We start from the raw sequence: 20,478 nt of genomic DNA, 5'->3' as shown, positions 1-20,478 counted from the left end.
AGAGCTATTTTATAGTAAAAATTGTTATAGCATCAAATGTAAAACCAATCACTTAAGTAATAGTTATTTGTTTTACAAGGGGGCAAAGTTGTTGTTTAACCGCTCGTGCTAATATTGATACCCGAGCAAACGAAAGATCCCAAAGTTGAACCACGAGCGTAGCGAGTGGTTCGAAAATGGAATCTTGAGCGTTGCGAGGGTTTCAAAGCACGAGGGTTAAACAAAATTTGCCTCCGAGTGAATCACAACATTTTTCATCACACCAACCCGAAGCAAATATTTAATGTAAAATATCAAACAAAATCAAACCAAATCAAATCCAAATAAATGTTTTTAAATATTTATCATCCAAAATCATCATTTAAAAGTCTATTCTACCAGCAAACATAAGAAAACAACTCAAAATTTGCATTTGATTACTTTGCCTCACATGTGAATAAAATGCAACTTTGCTATCAGTTTTTGAAGTGCAAAGTAAGCCTTTCCGAGCTGGTGTGGTGAAAACATATTTACTTCAGTTCCAGAGAGAGAAGGGAATATAGTAACCATCACAGGATTGTTATAATAAATTCAATAACTTTTCCAAAAAAGAAAGTTTGTTTATGTTTGCCTAAAAGGCAGTTAATAATAAACTTAAATAATTTCAAATAAATTAGGATTCTTAAGTTGTAGGTTTTTATCATATATACGCAATTTATAAACAAGTTAGATATACATTTTCCCTTTACTTTTAGTTTAAGTATTTTAATGTATTTTTAAGGCTACATAGTATAAATATTCGTGTTTTAGTTTAGTTACTTTAAACCTATTTTTGTGTTATTCATACCCTGATATCAAATAACGTTTTATAAAAAAAACAATAATCAATTTTAAAGAAGAAATAAACGACTCCAATAGGGAAAGCCGGTGAAAGTTAATTGTAAATTGGTGCTCATCTAGATTTCATACAATACCATCAAATAAATATGTAATAATTAATATGAAAACACAATCCATAGCGACTCTATTCGTTCTATATTCGTTCGCTATTCACACGCTATTCACTTTTGACGTAAGTCATTTGGGCATGTTACAATTAAAGTCATTGGAAAAAAGTTTTTACTGTATCGCAGTTCTGTTTGCAATTTTGATACTTAGTGCTTAAAACAGTATGTCGTTAGTGGTATGAATGTTTTTCTTTGAAGAACATTATAAGTAAGCGTTATTAGCATCAACCATCAGGAACATCGTAGAAATGTATTCTGCTGCCATACATTTTTGTTTAGCTCTAGACGTCCATTTATAAACTGTCATTGATTCTATGTAATGGCGCAGGATGTGTTGATTTGGTTTAATTACTCTTTTACTTATTTTTGTTACTAAGAAGTGTCCGTTGGAATCTAATATATGTATGAGATTGTAAGAAATATGATTAAATTTATCATATATATGTCGGCGGCCGATCGTAAGATCAGGCATATCGTGAAATTCCTAGGCATATCGTGAAACGTGAAAATCTTTGACTCGTTCCCTGAGTCGACAGAGCCCCGCGGGCTCCTATTTCTGGGCAGTTTGCCCTTCGGGCATCTGAAGCAACCTAACGAACCTATCCTACCTATGTATTGGTTTAATGTGACTATCGTCAAAACATTACACAGGAACATTACGATCTGCCTGATCTTACGATCGGCCTACGACATATATATGCTTATCGAATGGTAGGCTAAATTCGGCGTGATCCTTTGAAAAATGTAGGCGCGAATAGAAGGATATCGTCTCATAGACCAAAGTATTTAACTATCTATCGGTGTATATACCTATGTACTTAGAAGTCTTAAATATCGTTTATAATAATAATAATAATGAGTTGGTGGCAAATAAGCATACGGACCTCCTGATGGTAAGCTTTCGCCGTAGCCTATGGACGCCCGCAACCCCAGGGTTGTAGCAATCGCGTTACCGACATACCTTTCTTGAAGAACCCCACACCCACACTGATGGAGCTCCAGGAGAAAACCTCGGCAGGGAGCGTCCGCGGGAGGGGCCTCACACTGCGCGATAATGTGAGGATGAACACCCTACCGACGGCGAGCGGTACGGTGATAGAAAGCGGCTGTTGGCATCATGTCAAACAATTTTTCAAAGCACAGCCCATCATTGTACAAGCGGTAGAACACACATATGGAGATACGATATATTTATACTAGGTACATGAATAAAATGTAATTCCATATCAATAAGGTTGTAATTTGCATTTAGTGACCGTAAATCCCAAGTAAATCTATTTTCATCATATTTTAATATTTTACCAAAAATAATCTTCTCTCTTTTCGTGTGTTATTTTCTTATTATCAATATACAGTGAAACCTGGTTAAGTGGGACCTGGATAAGTGAGAAACCTCTATAGCTGGGACTCATGGTGCGGTCCCGACACTTTAGCACGGAATGACCTCTGTTAGTGAGATAAAACGAACCTCTATAACTGGGATTAGTTGTTGTGATTTTATAGTCAGATTTACCTCTATAATTGAGACAGAGAGTGTATTTCACCTCCTTTACTGAGACTATATTTATAAGATTACATTTTCCTAGTTGTTTTTTTAGAATTGTATAGGAATTGACCTCTGTATCTGAGATAAAGTCAGTCTATGACCTCTCTAACTTGGACTTTATTGATCAATTTCCGTATTCTTACTAACTCTTAGTCTATCCACAAATTCCGCATTTGCTTAATTGTGTCTAAACAACTTCAAGTTTAATTTAGTTACTTTATGTAGTTAAAACTATCGAAACGAAAGCTGAAATCTTGATAAGTAACACGAATGAACACATTTTCATTTAATAATTTTCTAAGAGGCAATGAAGTCCATATCAAATTTAATTGAACAAAAAAAACTATCATTTGAAAATATTATCATTCAAATTAAATTTAAAGAAATAATTAACAGACTTAAAAAATATTTAGGGACAAGGATTATTTTACCTTATTTATTTTTAAAGATAATTACAAAATACCTTATTAACCACCTCTATAACTGAAATATCCTCTAGTCTCACCTCTATTAATGGGACCCTCTGTAAATGGGACAGAATTTTTTTTGTACCTGGCTAACTGAGAGCCTGGGTAAGTGGAATACCTCTTTAAGTGAGACCAATCTGCTCGTCCCTTGAATTCTCACTTATCCAGGTTTCACTGTAATACTTACAATTAACTATGCTGTTAGCATCTTCCAAAAATCAACAATAAAAACTGGCTACGTAGTCTTAAGTTTATTACAACAATATATGTAATTATTTTATTATTTGCCATTAGTAACAACGCCATCTATTTCTTTTCTGTCCGAATTTAAGTTCCTGGCGGACCGCGTTACGCGTTATGGTAGTTAACTGTTTTGAAGTTAGATGGAGTTCAAGTGCACCGCGAAGCGCTTGCATGTGTGCGTGCTAGCGGGGGGGACGAAGCTAGCGGGTGTGGCTTACGAAACGCTATTCGCGGCCTTGGTAGGGCCTTAAGTCTTAAATCGCATGTGATAATTTGTAACTTTAAAAGTTACAATAGTGGCACTGAAAATTTGATTGCGCATATTTTTTGTTTTTGTTGTATAAGGTAAAAAACAATTATTAAATAGCATTCTACTATTCTAGTGCTGAAGTTTGCTCAGCCGATAATCTGAAATCTAAATTGAATTTAGGCCATCACCATCGCGATTTTCACATTTTATCTAGCCCTCAGGGAAATGTTATACCAACTACTTACACCCAGACTATACTATGAAAACATCTAAAGGTAGCTTACATCGTCTTTATCTGTAAGTGAACCAAACAAAACATTTGTCACGCAAACTTATATTTTATTATTTTGTAACGGGTTTCTATGTATGTTTGGAGCACACCGGTATATCGTGTGTTGCTTGATAAGGGACACTACCGACAGGATTCCCCTATTCCATAACCGTCTTTTCAGCGCGTATATAAACTCGCTAGCTTCGCTCCCGAAGCATACTGTGATCAACCGCGGTAACTACGAGTACTAGCAGTTTGCGTTGTAGGTACTATTTTCATACACAATGTATAAGTTTGTTGTGTTCGCTCTGATGGTGGTGGTCTGCCAGGAGTGCCAAGCTAGGGAGCTGAAGAGGTGCCCGCTGGTTAGAGAGCTACGGGCCCAGGGTTTCTCTGAGAACAAGTTGAGAGATTGTAAGGTTTTAAAAGTTCCTTTATTATTTTGGCAAGTAACACATTTATTTAATAATTACAATTAAATATCCACAATTACCTACCTAAATAAAAATACGGCACGACTTTTAGATTGTTACAAAACTGACTTTAACTTACGTAGGTAAGCGGTCAATCAAGCTGATATTTGATTAAATTTTGCAATAAAACCATGTAAGTGTTTGAGTTTAGACTCGTGTGGATCTCGATCTTATTACAATACCTACTTAGTTGTAAGTAAATAAAAATTTTATTTTACAAATTTCGGTTCTCCGAAATCATACAGCAGTATTATAATTATCATCGGAATCGGACCATGAACTGCGTCATTAGTACCTACCTATGCAGTAGTAGGTATGTTATATTAGTTTTGGCGTGTTCCAGGGGTGTGCTTGGTGGAAAACGAAAGCCACGGGCGCACCGACGCCAAGGGCACGGTGAACAAGAACGGCTCCCGCGACTACGGGCTGTTCCAGATCAACGACAAGTACTGGTGCAGCAACACCTCCACTCCTGGCAAGGACTGCCACGTCACGTGTGCTGGTAAGGGCTTATGAGGATAATTGAGTCGAATATACAGAATGTAAGAAAAAAAGTGGGCATCCGTTTATCGTGTTCTTATGAAAAAGTAGAAAAAAAAATTGGACTCGAAGTTATTTGCACTTTGTATATATAGAGGGTTGTCCGAATTAAACGACCTGCTCCATAAAAACTTTTTTTTTCTACGTTTCCGACAACATTTTTTTTTCTACGTTTTCCTACTTAATCCAGAACACAATACCGAAGCGATACCTTAATTAAAGGGATCCCCACTATTTTTGTTACATACCGTATATTGATTCTGTGTTTTTAATAATGTGCCTCTAGACTAGAAGTTTAGTAGCAAAGTTCACAAGGTTTTGCCCAGCGAAAGCATCAGACTTGCTTAAAATAGTATTAAAATTAGATTAATAAAATCGATAATTAAAAATGAACACCTTATTGCAGACGTTATGACGGACGACATCACGAAAGCCTCAACGTGCGCGAAGAAGATTTTCAAACGCCACGGATTCCGAGCCTGGTACGGCTGGCGAAACCATTGCGACGGCAAGCCTCTTCCTGACATCAGCTCCTGCTAACTGATATAGGACGCATTGCATGTATTATATACAAATTAAAAAGATTTCTAATAAATCAGGTCGTGTAATTCATATAATTACTTATACCCACATAGGTAATTGTCCCGCCCCTACCAATCCATCGATTTGTACCTACTCTGTAATCATTTACCTATAAATGTGCACGTATGGTAGAGTTAGACCAAGAAAAGTCTGCAGAGATTTTGATAGCCCACGCAGTTCAAGTGTTATTGAAATTATGACGTATAAATATACCGTGGGCTATCAAAATCGCTGCAGACTTTTCTTGGTCTAACCCTAACCATAGAGTTAGACCAAGAAAAGTTTGCAGATACCAATCTGGATTGATTTCTTTAATGGTGTCAAACCTCGCGGGATTGTTGCAATATGACGTAGCAACCCAATAAAGCTGGGATCGAGTTATGGCTTTAATTGGCCACATCGAACCCGGGGAGATGTTAACGAGAGGGAGGCGGTGGAATAGATGTTGCCCATCTATCTCTGTTTATATATAGTATATCGGACTACGAATACTAATGGAATTTGACTTTTAGCAGAAAAGATTAAATTGTTTTTTTATAGCGGTAACGACTAAAACAACACGCAAACGAACAATAGAATGTTGTTGATTAAAATCCTCTCCTTTTCATGTGTTCAAAATTGAAGAGTTGTAGGTATACCTACGTACTACTGACTAAATTAGGTAATGGTAGGTAGATTATATAATATGTATATGTATGTAAGTAGGGAGGTAGCTATTAAATATGGCTTTGTTAATTAACTGTACCTAATGGTAATGAAATATTAGGTCCGACTAAGTATGTAAGTACGAGTACCTATCTATGTATACTTACTATTTTTTGGCACTAAACTTTTTGACTAGTGACTAAGTAGTATCTAAAACTGCTATCTACTTCCAGATCTGCTTCACTTAAACTTGGCCCTATTAGGCAAGTCTACTCGTACAAGTTTCAAGTACTTAGTTCCAGAAATTGTACGAGTTAGCGATTGTACTTCTTAGCGAACAGAAACTATTTTGAAGCTACCTTTACTACTATGTATGTACATACCAAACTATAACTACCTAATAAATTAAATTTATTGTTCTGGTGCGACATTCATATTATTTATATTATCAAAAGTAAATTGCAAACTTTAAAGAGCTAACTAAGTTGTAAGTTACAACTTGTAACATGTGACACTTCTAATACTTTTTGCATGCTTCGCATTTTAATGTTTCCAAATAATAATATTAATTATAATTATTTGTGTCTCCTTTGATTTCACGGGCCTATAAATCCCGGCCTTTTGATAGGCTTGCGTGGGGATATAGATCCAATACGTAGAGGCCCTTTGGAGAGCTTTAATGTCATGTAGAATTATTATTATTTATTATTACCAAAAAGTTATACAGCATGACAGTTATAAACTAAAGCACTTTACAATTCAAAATATAATTAAAGAAAAAATAAAACTGGTCAAGTGCGAGTCGAACTCGCATTTCCAGGGTTCCGTACATCCCACAATTTTTAACAATGTTTGTTTTTGTACGTGAGACGTCTTGAAAAACCAGAATGGGTCAGATCAAAAACCAGATGTAACCGATGTAACAAGAAGTGTTATGGCGCTGTGGCTTATATCTCTGCAACGGATCCCTCTCAGGGATAAGTTCGCCTTTGTACTACACATTTATGTTTTGCCTGATGTAACCAATATTCCTTCCTTTTCGTACAATAAAGTGTTTACTTACTATGCAAAGTAGCTTGAAAAGAGATTGCATGTAGCTGAAATGAGAATATTAAGATGGATGTGTGGTGTGACAAGAATGGATAAGATAAGGAATGAGTATACAAGAGGAAGCCTGAAAGTTGCACCCATAGTAGAAAAAGTAGGAGCGAAGCGCGTGGTACGGGCATGTGATGCGGAGGGATGAAAGTCATGTGACGAGAAAGGTATTATGAATGAATGTGGACGGACGTAATGGAAGAGGAAAACCGAGGAAAAGGTAGATGGATTGTGTGAGAGCTGATATAAAACGAACGCAAGTGAATGATGAGATGACAGGCGAGAGAGAGTATAGAAGAAAAATACATGCTGCTCCGACCCCAAATGAATGGGATAAGGGCAAGCGGATGATGATAGTACAAGTGTCCATGTCCAAATGCGAAGACTGAAGACCGAGCTCCGCGTAGAGCTGAAAGCTCGGAGCGTCCGACGGGTTCGCGCTTCCCACAACTTCCGCAAATGTTTTAAAAGCGAAGGCCGAAGAGAGATAATACCTATAGTGCTTAAAGACGTAACAATAGTACAAGTACCTAATCAATCAATAGTACAAGTACCATTGCGGCTGTGTGCCAGATAGGTACAGCCTAGTCGCATTATTTGTCTTCAGTCCGACTCACGCTTGAACCTAAAGGCCCGCCTCTTCAGGACGCTTCGGGCCTTCGACTTTATGCGGATATCGGCCTAGGGCCTTCGCAATAGCTGTCTACACCACGTTTCACTTAAACTATTGCGGCTATGTCCCGAAAAAAGCCTAACCGCATTTTTGTTCTTAAATCCGACTCACGTTTGACTGTAGATTTCTATTAGGTTTTCCTGTAATCTTTAGGTAAAGAACTATGTTGTGTATTTTTTTCAAAATTTTAGACCCAGTAGTTTCGGAGATGGAGGGGGGGGGGAATGGTCATTTTTTGTCTATTATCTTGAATAACTTCTAAACTGTTTATCCTAAAATTATAAAAAAAATATATATTTGAAATTCTCACAATGAGCCCTTTCGTTTGATATATACCACGATATAGTTTGCAAAACTTTGTTTTTTAATTTTCTCATTTACCCCCCAAAACTCATTATTTTCCATTTACACTCAGTCAGGTCAGGTCAGTTGGACGGAGAAGAAAACAAACGAAGAGGTCTTACGCATGGTAGGAGAGAAGAGGAGTTTGTTGAGAACCATTGAAAACAGAAGAGGAAAGATGCTTGGACACCTGCTACGCCACGACGAATTTATCAGAAATATCATTGAAGGGAGAGTTGAGGCAACGAGGCGGAGGGGGAGACCAAGGAGAACGTACATAGATCAAGTAAAGGAAAAGCTCAACGTCGTGTCGTATCAGGCTGTCAAGGAGAAGGCAGAGGACCGACATGCATGGAAAACGCTCCACCGACAAGAGTCTAACTCTTTTTATTTGTTGACGTTACATGTTCGTCTTTGGGTCACAGACTTACACATATGTGTACCAAATTTCAACTTAATTGGTCCAGTAGTTACGGCGCAAATAGGCTGTGACAGACGGACAGACGGACGGACAGACAGACGCACGAGTGATCCTATAAGGGTTCCGTTTTTTCCTTTTGAGGTACGGAACCCTAACAAAGAAAAATATACAACTTCCATCCATCACCTCACACAGTACCTCAAGCACATACGACAATTAAATAAACTAACTAATACTATAACACCGCTAGCGAACGCAATGATATAAACGAAGTATTTCGGTATTATTTACATACCCACTTTGCTGCAATACAAGGGAATAGGTACTTTACGATTCACGTTTCAGTCGAGTCACCCACACATTCGCGCCAGCTTTCACCAACACGTGTGCAAAAAGTACAGACGAGGGCGCGCATGCGCGGTATCGAGCCATCAGGCCATGCTGCAGAGACAGGCCAGTCGGGCAGTCGAGCTGTGATGTCCGCGGTCGGATGGGCTCAGCCGGATGGGCGCGCGGCGAGGCGCGCGTAGCGGACGACTCCGACTTTGAAACCCTCAAAGGCTTTCTCGCTTCCGAAAAAGGCTGGACCTTGGAGTACGAAAAGGACGGCGTCAAGGTCTGGGCCGAGGACGCCGCTCACGGCGCGCTAAGAACCGTCAAGGTAGGTTAAAAAGTAAAAACATTCATTCCTGAAATTGACGCTCTTCTACCCTTATTCGAGTATTCACCACAACCACTTGTTTGCTTACAACACTGGGCTGTATTGATTATTATAAACAAAGACAGTAAACATTTGTTTTCGGACCATCAGAGTTTGTTATGCGGAGGTTTGTTTAGGCTTAATAGGTACGCACTGAAAGCAGTTGGTCATTTGTTTTTTGAATAAAAGCTGAAATTTGTAAAGGGATATTTGGGATGGTTAATGTGGGAAGCGAGGAAAGGAGTGTAGCCGGCGGCGGATGTTTTATGATCCGGATTCAAATCCGAGGTAATTAAAGCCGGACAAGTGCGAGTTGGACTCGCCCACCGAGGGCTCAGTACTTTTTAGTATTTGTTGTTATAACGGCAACTAGAAATACATCATCTGTGAAAATTGCAACTGTCTAGCTATCACGGTTCATGAGGTTCAGCCTGGTGACCGACAGACAGACGGACAGTGGAGTCTTAGTAATAGGGTCCCGTTTTTACCCTTTGGGTACGGAATTCTAAAAACGATTACCCCGAGCGATTTAGAACGCTTCTTCTGCCTTAATGATGCCTAAAGAAATAGCAGGCAACAACAAAAGTTTACGAGACTGGTTATTTTGTACTTAAAACTTTCAAAAGCTTATTTTAACGATTTAATGAATATTTTGCAAGTCGTTCTGCGGGGCCGCAGCAATTGGGTGGTGATTATCTCGAAGCGAGGATGCGTAAGAGGGTACACTTGTAATTTATACAACTGTTGACGTCTGGAACAATCGGAGGACTATTCAGAATAATGTTGTCTCACAAAGTACGTTCTGAACTTCGTGGTTGAAGTTTTGGCTGCGTGGTTTTGGGTACGACCATCAAAAAAGATCGTAAGCGGCTCGTACACATAGGTACCAATGTGTTTTTCGGAGCTTATTTATAGCCTATCACATATGGTTATACATATTATATAAAAACTTTTTACAAAAAAAAGAATACCGACTTCTAAAAGGATGAAATAAAATATTATCCTTTTTTAAGTCTATGCGTTGCCAACTGATATGTTTGAAGTCGGTGCCTAGCCAAATTCTGAAGCATACCATGATTTTGGTGCGATTCGATAAGGATGTACCTACGTTGGATTGCCTTACACGAGGACAATGATGAACGTACTTTCTGTAGGTACAGTCGACGTTAAAAATATGTTTACACTTTGCGCCTTATTACAAAGGTGTAATGTGCAAAAGTGTAAACATATCATTGACGTTGACTGTACCTAAGAACATGCGATCAAACCTTCTTACCGCAGTCCGTATACCATATTTGTCGGCACATTAGTGTAAATCCAATGCATTTTTTTGCCGTCGTATTTTTTAAACAGCATTTCTTACTAATGCTTGGACAGTCTATAGCACGTAAGTGTGGGATTGGGACTGAGTTATTTCCCGTCCCTTATACATTTCAAAATATAAAACAATTCAAGGAATTTACCTTCTTGCCAAATTTCACCTAAAGCGATTTTCATATTACAAGTGATTTTAGTTAAGAACTATGGGTACCAGTAGATACATGATGTACACATTACGCAAATAAGTATTATTAAAATTATCAAGTATGTACGCCCTCGAACGTTTCAGGTCTTTCAAGTTGTATTTAAAAGCTCAATTTATTTCAATAGCGGCGCTCTCGTGATTCTTTTACATAAAGATGAGATATTTGGAATTTCTCGGAAATTGTCGGAAGCTAAGTCATTGGACGGATATCGAAATATTGGCAACGGAACGTGCCGTAATTTTATTTATTATGTTTAGCAGCTTTTTACGCCTTTCTCTCTTGCCTTTTGTGATTTATTGCTTTATTACGACAGGTGTTCGAATTTACTTTATGATAGCTGAACTGAGTTCCATATAAGAAAATGTAGGAGCTATTTTTAGATTCTAAATATAACGAAATGAAACCTCAGTGTATTTTAATAGCTAGGCGTATATCTCTAGGTAGTAGGTACCCACTCCGGAATTTGCTCTACTGAGAGTTTTCGCTCCGAGCGTCTGAAGGTAAAGTTAGCACTATTGCCTAAGTAATACAAGCGTTAGGCGCATTGTTAGATTCATTACGAGTAGAGGGAGGGTAAAGTGACCTTATTCTTCAAAGTGACTAACAAAAATCCGTACGTGTAAAAGGGCATATCGTCGCGGCATTTAGGTCCTTTTATTAAAAAGGGAAGTTTATTGGCTAAAACTCAAAGACGGTTCAATCGATAATGTTAAAATAAATCGTTAAATTATGTATGTATGTGTGAAAGAAGATTATGTGATTTTTATCCAATAGGCTCACACTACTTAAATCTTGCTCAAGCTCAAATTACTTTGCTTCGAGCAGCACTTCATATTACATGATTTTGATATTGCAAAGTGTTCCGAGTGAATAGTTCTGTAGTGTCCTGTCTACGTCCCGCTTAGTGCGTTGTTAAAAATCCCATACAAAATGAGACTTAACGCAAACGCGTACGTCCGTCACGCTATGGAATGAAATTTACACTAGGGGTTCAGGTCAGGCCATGGTTGAGACATTATATATATATTTTTTTTTAGATTTATTTATTCATTAAATATGTACAGCAAACATTTCACTATATCTACTTGTACATTTTAATTGGAACCAGCGTTTAAAGACATAGTGTGCAGTAACAGCCCAAAAAGACCGGGGCCTGTGCTAGGGCTAGTTACAATATATGTGACACAAGTTTAGAGAGCGATCGGATTTTGGATAAACAATTTTCCTATACCTAATATAAAATTTACTAGTCAACTAAAAAAGCTTAATTAAACGTGCATTACTGGCTATTTTTTTTTGTAGGTACGTATATAACATAGTACATACCTATATTGGGTTATATAATTATGTAAGTATATATATAATATTTGTTATATAATACACATATAATATATATGTGTTATGATATATATATATACATATATATAATATTTGTTATATAATACACATACATATATATATTATATGGAAGAATAGAGAAATATGACACGGAGTTACGTAGCAATCTATTTATATCAATATATATATTTCTTACACAGTCGCATAAAAACGGCGACGTATCTATCCCGCTGTCAAAAGTTTAAAACAATTTGCAGGAAGTGGCCGTACCCGACAGCAACCGTAACATTGAAAAATACCTACTGGAACACGGGACTAGTTTTAAGTGGAGCAGCTCAATGATATCTCAATTCGAGTAGGAATATACAGAGAAAAGTAAAACTCTCTGGAGGGTGTCATTTGAACGATTAAGACGCCGTAGGTTCAGAAAAACATCGAAAAAATCGTACCGTTTTTTTAGATCACAATATAGTTGCCAAAAATTTAATTAGCAATTTTGTGGTTTTTTTTAGTGACTATTTATTATAATCGAATTTCTTTGACGTGCACTCAAGAGAAAAAAAAATCACGCATTAAGGTCTAAAACGCACTTCAAAAATTGTAATAATTTATGCACAGAACCTTAATATATGAAAATTGCTTCTAAAAATGCGCAATTTTATTTTTTTAGGGCATCGGCAGTTAAGAAGTCTCATTCCCTTACCGAGCTCAAGTAGTTAAACAAGGTTCAATCTTGACGCGTGGCCTAACTTTTTAAATGGAGCATCGGGCGCACTCAGGGAGCTTGTTCCCGACTTTAATAGAGTTTATGTATCGAGGGTTTGCGGGCAATATTGAAATAATTTTCAGCCATGATTCAAGTAAATGAGTTATCTGAAGCTTTTGTAGTACCTACTTAATATTAAAAAAGAATATTAACCAAGTTTTAAAGCTTTGAAGTCGGTAGGTAATACCGTTTACCGGTTTATAAAGACTTGACCTAATCTGTGACCTATATTCCTTGCTGTATGAAGTATAGTTGTTATAAAGAGAGGCTATTATTTATTTGAACCCATATTTAATAGGTACATATAAATGAAATATGTAATAATTCACCTTACCTTAAAATATTTAAGAGGGTATTTGAGGCACGATAAGGTAACAGAAAGGGGCCCAGTCAATCACGCTTCGTTCCGGCAAACGGAAGACGGGTTAAAAGATTCACGCTGCGCCACAGATTTAGAATTTCGGAGTGAATAGTCGTGTCGCCACATCGCTCTTATGCATGCATAAAACCAGACTAGACTAAGCTAAGTGACATATCTCATTTCGCCACCGTGAAATTGCGCCTGGAGATGAGATCTTTAATAAGCTTCTATATGCATTAGGTAGGTTACGTTTGACGTTACAAGCAGCGGTCGCGGGCTATAAGTATATACACGCTATTTTTCTTTCTTGATAGTAAAGCGAATACGTACCTAGCCTACGTTTTATGGTACTTACTTACCTATTAACATTTCAACAATTCAAAGGCACAGATTAGATATATAATAGTAGGTGCCTAAGTGCGATTAATGTGCCTATTTTATAAATAATAAATAAATAAATATTATTATAGGACAGGACAGTCTTACACATATTGACTAAGTCCCTCTGTAAGCTCAAGAAGGCTTGTGTTGTGGGTACTTAGACAACGATATATATAAAATAAATAGAAAACAACCATGACTCAGGAACAAATCATCACACAAATAAATGCTCTTACTGGGTTTCGAACCCAGGACCATCGGCTTTACAGGCAGGGTCACTACCCACTATTAGGCCAGACCGGTCGTCAAAAAAACTTTTTTGTAATAGCGACAAGTACCGTAAAATGGGGTGAGTAGGCGGAAAACAGACATTCAAACCGCGATAAAATTTTATTTTTACATATGCAAACTGAATGGTGTATACATATAATAAGTGTTCCGGACGTTTGTATTTTAGTTTTTATTTTATTTTGGGTAGTTCCATTTCATAACTTTGACGATAAACAGGAAAACCCACCTCACCCCGTAGTCCCTCGTATTTGGGGTCAGTTGGGTTTTCATACAAAGGTGATTTTGGAAGATTGTTGGATCGATTTTTTTTATTATGAGTATTACTATAGCTCCATTTTAAATTGGAATACATTATTTTTGTAGCAGTAGCCTTAAAAACCCATCTCACCCCCCTTTCAAACCTTCTCCCCCCGTTTATAACCCAACTCTCCCCGCGAATCCTACTCACCCCATTTTACGGTGCATACGTTTTAGGTATACTCTCTACAGTTTAACAGTTATCATTTCAGTAACATTCTCCGTGTTAGTTAAATTCTCTTTAATTATTCTTACAAAAGTTAAACTATGATTTTTATGATGTGTTAAGTATGTAAATTAGTGTTATCAAATACTTAAGCGTCGACGGAAATACCGGAGCATGACGTTCTCAGTCCCAGTTCCCGGACCGAATTCCTTTTGTGAAGGTCGGCTACGGAGCGGACGATACAAAGTTGGACTGAAACACGGGAAGGAATGAAAATTCATGTTTTGTTAGGACTAAGCTGATTAGAAATAATTTTACTCATATATTTATCTTGGTCTCTTAAGTAAATGTGACCTTTTCTCATGCAAATATATAAATAAACATAGAATTCTATAGTTTGACGTCCAACACAATTAAGTACTTGTACAACCTACCTCATTAAAAACTACATTACTCATGTGTTTACTGTAGGTACTTTGCTCTTAATTAAATTGTAATAACATTTCGATTGTGGCAGGTGGTAGCCGAATTCGATGATGTGGAGCCGGACGCCCTGTACGACGTGCTGCACGACCCGGAGTACCGCTCCGTGTGGGACACGCACATGCTGGCCGCCGAGGACGCGGGCCACATCAACGTCAACAACGACGTCGGCTACTACGCCAGTGAGTACACTGTCCGATGGATACGAGATACGTGCACGACCCGGAGTACCGCTCCGTGTGGGACACGTACATGCTGGCCGCCGAGGACGCGGGCCACATCAACGTCGACTACTATGCCAGTGAGTACACAGTCCGATGGATACTAGACACGTGCACGACCCGGAGTACCGTTCCGTGTGGGACACGCACATGCTGGCCGCCGAGGACGCGGGCTACATCAACGTCAACAACGACGTCGGCTACTACGCCAGTGAGTACACTGTCCGATGGATACCAGACACGTGCACGACCCGGAGTACCGCTCCGTGTGGGACATGCACATGCTGGCCGCCGAGGACGCGGGCCACACCAACGTCAACAACGACGTCGGCTACTACGCCAGTGAGTACACAGTCCGATGGATACCAGACACGTGCACGACCCGGAGTACCGCTCCGTGTGGGACACGCACATGCTGGCCGCCGAGGACGCGGGCCACATCAACGTCAACAACGACGTCGGCTACTACACTAGTGAGTACACAGTCCGATGAATACCAGACACGTGCACGACCCGGAGTACCGCTCCGTGTGGAACACGCACATGCTGGCCGCCGAGGACGCGGGCCACATCAACGTCGGCTACTACGCCAGTGAGTACACAGTCCGATGGATACCAGACACGTGCACGACCCGGAGTACCGCTCCGTGTGGAACACGCACATGCTGGCCGCCGAGGACGCGGGCCACATCAACGTCGGCTACTACGCCAGTGAGTACACAGTCCGATGGATACCAGACACGTGCACGACCCGGAGTACCGTTCCGTGTGGGACACGCACATGCTGGCCGCCGAGGACGCGGGCTACATCAACGTCAACAACGACGTCGGCTACTACGCCAGTGAAACCAGTGAGTACACTGTCTGAGGGAAGCCGGTCAGGCGGTGATGCACCACAAGACCCTGATTTAACATATGGGTTTGCCAGTGTTATCGGCTATGCTCGTAGCGCGTAGCTCGCGCCGGCAGTGAATGTGTTAAGTAGGGTAGACTGAGTACGGTTGTAACAATCTGACTTTGATCGTTCATATTAATATTACAATAAAAGCTTTAAGAAAAAAAACATTATATACTGAAGAATAGTAGTAGGTACTTCTTTTGTGTAGGTACTATAAGTTCAAATTAAAATCTATATTTTTTCCTCTTATTTATGCGACCTCTTGTTTTGTAGTGTTCGGAGTGTTCCTAGGAGGGGTTTTATGATAAGATCTGAGTTTCTCAGTTAAAAAACAGATCGAATGGTTTTAGACGGTTGTAATTATTTGTTAATCATTTACATTGTTTTCTACAGAATTTTCCAGTAGATAGTTTAGTAAATATTCGAGCTGTTTCAACCGTACCCTGTTACATTACAATCGTATCCATCAGTCTACCTTACCTACCTAAACCTACATGCAAAAACTCTTGAACTTTATTAGATGTTAATATGGATACATGGGCAGTTTATAACTTGGAAAAGGTTTTAAAACATTTTTTTATCATGGAATTAATCGATAATTAAGTTTCACGATTACGATACGCGGACGCAGGGCAGGCTAAGTCGCAGGCAAAGGTTAATTAAATTTATAAATGTTTGATGGTGCTGAATGGTGAAGCTGACTTGCAAAATACGCACGCAGGCGTAGGCGGCTTTTGCGTTTTATAAATTAGTCTTCACAAAGCAAAGCGAGCCGAGCGAGCGAGAGGAACTATTTTAGAACCCCATCCCTTTATAATGTAATTTACTGTCCACGGAGATAGTACAGTCATTATATCCAAAAAACCGACCCTACCCGTGAATAATTAGTTCTTGGATTTTTTTTTCGTAGGTCCCTCGGGGGGGTCACTGGGAGTGTAAATTCAAAAAGTAGGCTTTATCAGGCTCCTGCGTATATTCGAAAAATGATTTTTTTCCAAAAAAACGGGTTTTCTTCAATAACTCGGCTATTTTTGATTTTACAGTAAAACCGTAAGGACAAAAATTGTAGGAAATTTGATTCTCTACAAGTTAGTCCAGTCATTATATCCAAAAAAACCGACCCTTCCCGTGAATAATCAGTTCTTGGATTTTTTTTTCGTACGTCTCTAGGGGGAATCACTGGGAGTGTAAATTCAAAAAGTAGACTGAATCAGAGTCCTGTGTATATTCGAAAAACGGTTTTTCTTGAATAACTCGGTCATTTTTGATTTTACAGTAAAACCGTGAGGACAAAAATTTTAGAAAATTTGATTCTCTACAAGTTTTTTTCCCTTCATTTATGCCGTAAAGTTGAAAATAAACGAGATAATGATATTTCGAATTTGTCGCATTTTTTTAGGTCCAATTCAAAAAATATCGTTTTGGTGGAAAAAAAGTTCGAACAAAAATTGTTCAGAATTTGATTCTCTACAACTTTGTTTCCCTTCATTTATGCCTTAAAGCGTAGAACATAGGAGATAATGATAATATTTTGAATTTGTCGCGTTTTTCAGGTTTAATTTCTAAAATATCGATTTTGGGGGAAAGAAGGTGGGAACCAAAATTGTTCAGAATTTGATTCTCTACAAGTTTAGTCCTCTTCATTTATGTCGTAAAGTTGAAAATAAACGAGATGTTGAAAATATTTTGAATTTGTCGCTTTTTTCAAATTTTATTTCCAAACTATCGATCCTAGAAGAAAAATTGTGAGGAACAAACTTGTAGAGAATCAAATTTTCTAAAATTTTTGTCCTCACGGTTTTACTGTAAAATCAAAAATGACCGAGTTATTAAAAAAAAACCGTTTTTCGAATATACACAGGACCCTGATTCAGTCTACTTTTTGAATTTACACTCCCAGTGATTCCCCCGAGGGACGTACGAAAAAAAAATCCAAGAACTGATTATTCACGGGAAGGGTCGGTTTTTTGGATATAATGACTGGACTAACTTGTAGAGAATCAAATTTCCTACAATTTTTGTCCTTACGGTTTTACTGTAAAATCAAAAATGGCCGAGTTGTTGAAGAAAAACCGCTTTTAAAAAAAAAAAAACCGTTTTTCGAATATACGCAGGAGCCTGATTCAGCCTACTTTTTGAATTTACACTCCCAGTGACCCCCCCGAGGGACCTACGAAAAAAAAATCCAAGAACTAATTATTCACGGGTCAAAATCTATAATGACTGTACTAAGACCTCTGCACATTACCGTGACTTTCTAAAAGTTAGATAAAATACACTCGGCAGATGACCGTGAAAGGGCAAAAGGTAAGTCAATAGAGCCAGAGAAATATTTATTATTTATGCCTTGAAATTTGAGGTGGATTGACAAGTTTCTTTGGAAGTCCTTTGAAGGTTATTGTTTTTGTTAATGGTGTTAGATTGCGGTATTGCTAGTATTTGTTTTAAATGTTGTTATTTGTAAGTAAGCTTTGCTAAGCGGTTTTGAATGTGTTTATGCCTTTTTCCAACGAGTAGCAACAAGATAACGATATTAATATTATACATAATTTACCTAACTTATCTGAATTGAAACATACATTCCTAAACAATAAGAGCGATTAACGCTCTCGTCGTTTCAGACTCTAGAGTTAAGACTCTAATTTATGTATCCATTCACCTACTGATATATAAGCCTGATTATTTTACGTTAACGGATTACTGTTACTGCTTAATCTACACCAATTTAATAAATATCTACCATAATATATCGCAAAGCAAAACGATTATATTATTCATCTTCATAACCACATACCACAATACAGGGTGATAATAGAATTCCGTGAGCATAAAGCAAACCAGACACTCCGCAACGTGTGGAGAATCAAAATGGCAGGGGAAAGCGGGGTTTGTGTTACCAGTACAAGTTTAGAACACAACAATAACTAGATAGCCGGTTCTGCTAATAGTGACTACTGTTGACTATGTTATAGTCACTGGTCTTTATTTCTATCTAGCGAAAATAGTGGTAATGGCAGCATATAATCAACATAAATAAATATAACTACTTATGTATAACAGGGACCTATTGTGGTCGATGGACCAGCTTTTATTGCCAGGGTTGTATTTTGTTGGGGGGAGGGGGAGTGGTCAGTCTGGCGATATGTAAAATCTTTGATCATACATGGGCGATTTCTTTAGAAACAGTGGGACTGAAAAAAGTGAACTTGTTACCCCGTTCTCCCCTATATGCGTCATGAAACCGTCGGATAACGTCGGATCGCGCCATGAATAACAAGAGCCCGTGAAACTATGCCGCGTTACTGAACGTTGATTTCATCAAATATTTGATTCGGCAAGATTCTCGGCCAGCATTTGCATTCGCTATTGGGATGAATACCCGTATCAGACCAATGTTTGCGTCAATCGGGCCAAAGGGAAATATGTGGCATACATTGACGTAATATATCTAAGGACTTGCCTTGCGGGCACTAAAAGTGGTACTAGTTCAGCGGTGTCACTCACGAATTCGAACCATACGTGCAGTCTAACGCAACTAGTTGCGACCAATCGCGCGCGTGATGTGAACTCATCAACCAATCGCGCGCGTGATGCGAACTCATCAACCAATCGCGTTGCACACTGCTGTGCTGGCTCCTGTCATGCCTCATTATTATTGTCCGTAAGGCCAGTCCTTAGATATCTACGTCAATGGTATCATATGCCGGTATCGTAATATAACTAATAACCACTGAATAATAATAATAATAATAAAGGCGTAGGGATGTGACGACCCCATCGCCCGCTGGTTTTACCAGTGCAATCAGTCAACGCAGGGCAGCTTGTGGCGAGCTGTTGGGGATTAGCGACCTCACGTACCCGAGTGCTCCTGGGGAGTTCTGTTACCCGCAAGGAGGGTGGGTGGGACAGGATTCTCTGCCTCTGGCTTGCCTTAGCCGGCCGGCCAGAGTGGAGTCGTTAGAGCTATAAGCTCCAGGGGTGGAAGTGAAATATGCATAAGACGCGAGTTGGCACAGTGGCTGTTAACAGCCACTGGGTAGAAAGCGGCGCACACCTCTCGACACCCCTGAGCCGCTCACACCGGTGTTGCCCTTGAGCCATCCTAGATGTCGCTTTTTGTGGGGGCCCATCTTGTGAGGGCGAGTCACCGTCTGCCGGAAATAAAATTGCATACCGTTTTATTAGGCAGGCGTCCGGTTTTTTACCCCATAGCTCAGTTCTTAGTCCATCGCTTTCACCCAATAACCTAGTTCATTTTAGATTCCATCAACTCTCAATAGTCCTTACACCCTGGCGGGTGCTGCCTCTGCGTGCGTCCCATGACACGGGCAAGGGCAGCCTCCGCTCGGTGTACCCCTTACATTTCATTAAAGTGTCAAAAGGGCCTCTACGTGTTGGCTTCGGCTCCGCGCACGCCTCCCAAAGGTCCGGAACACCATTGTTCCGTGATGGGAAAGACATACAAATAATAATAAATTAAATCCATTGTTTAATACAATAGGTTTAATTCGTT

The 20,478-nt window shown here is 39.0% G+C and overlaps 2 protein-coding genes and 1 long non-coding RNA gene across 4 annotated transcripts in view; all 3 read left to right on the top strand.

Moving 5' to 3' along the window:
* Positions 1 to 4,010: 4,010 nt before the first annotated feature.
* LOC134791972 (lysozyme-like) lies at positions 4,011 to 5,371 on the top strand. The gene is made up of 3 exons (XM_063763070.1): positions 4,011 to 4,177; positions 4,580 to 4,738; positions 5,183 to 5,371. The coding sequence occupies exons 1-3, from the start codon at positions 4,048 to 4,050 to the stop codon at positions 5,314 to 5,316; spliced, it is 423 nt and encodes a 140-aa protein (XP_063619140.1). The 5' UTR covers positions 4,011 to 4,047; the 3' UTR covers positions 5,317 to 5,371.
* A 3,544-nt stretch (positions 5,372 to 8,915) lies between these two features.
* Positions 8,916 to 20,478, top strand: part of LOC134799688 (START domain-containing protein 10-like) — a 47,105-nt gene continuing 35,542 nt past the window's right edge. Inside the window, exons 1-2 of one of the 2 annotated variants that reach the window (XM_063772151.1) lie at positions 8,916 to 9,198; positions 14,881 to 15,028. In XM_063772151.1, coding sequence (XP_063628221.1) covers positions 9,028 to 9,198; positions 14,881 to 15,028 — 319 coding nt within the window. In that variant the 5' untranslated portion in view covers positions 8,916 to 9,027. Of the gene's footprint in view, positions 9,199 to 14,880; positions 15,029 to 15,792; positions 15,910 to 20,478 lie in introns of those variants that run through there. The other variant, XM_063772184.1, reaches the window with a different exon arrangement.
* LOC134799629 (uncharacterized) lies at positions 16,808 to 18,024 on the top strand. Its single transcript, XR_010145438.1, has 2 exons — positions 16,808 to 17,248; positions 17,402 to 18,024. It is a non-coding gene; the product is annotated as an uncharacterized LOC134799629 (long non-coding RNA).

This window comes from Cydia splendana, chromosome 1 (assembly GCF_910591565.1).
Source record: "Cydia splendana chromosome 1, ilCydSple1.2, whole genome shotgun sequence".
In the NCBI taxonomy this organism is placed as follows: Eukaryota; Metazoa; Arthropoda; class Insecta; order Lepidoptera; family Tortricidae; genus Cydia; species Cydia splendana.
The sequence above is the reverse complement of the archived record's forward strand: the minus strand, read 5'-3'. Positions and strand labels throughout refer to the sequence as shown.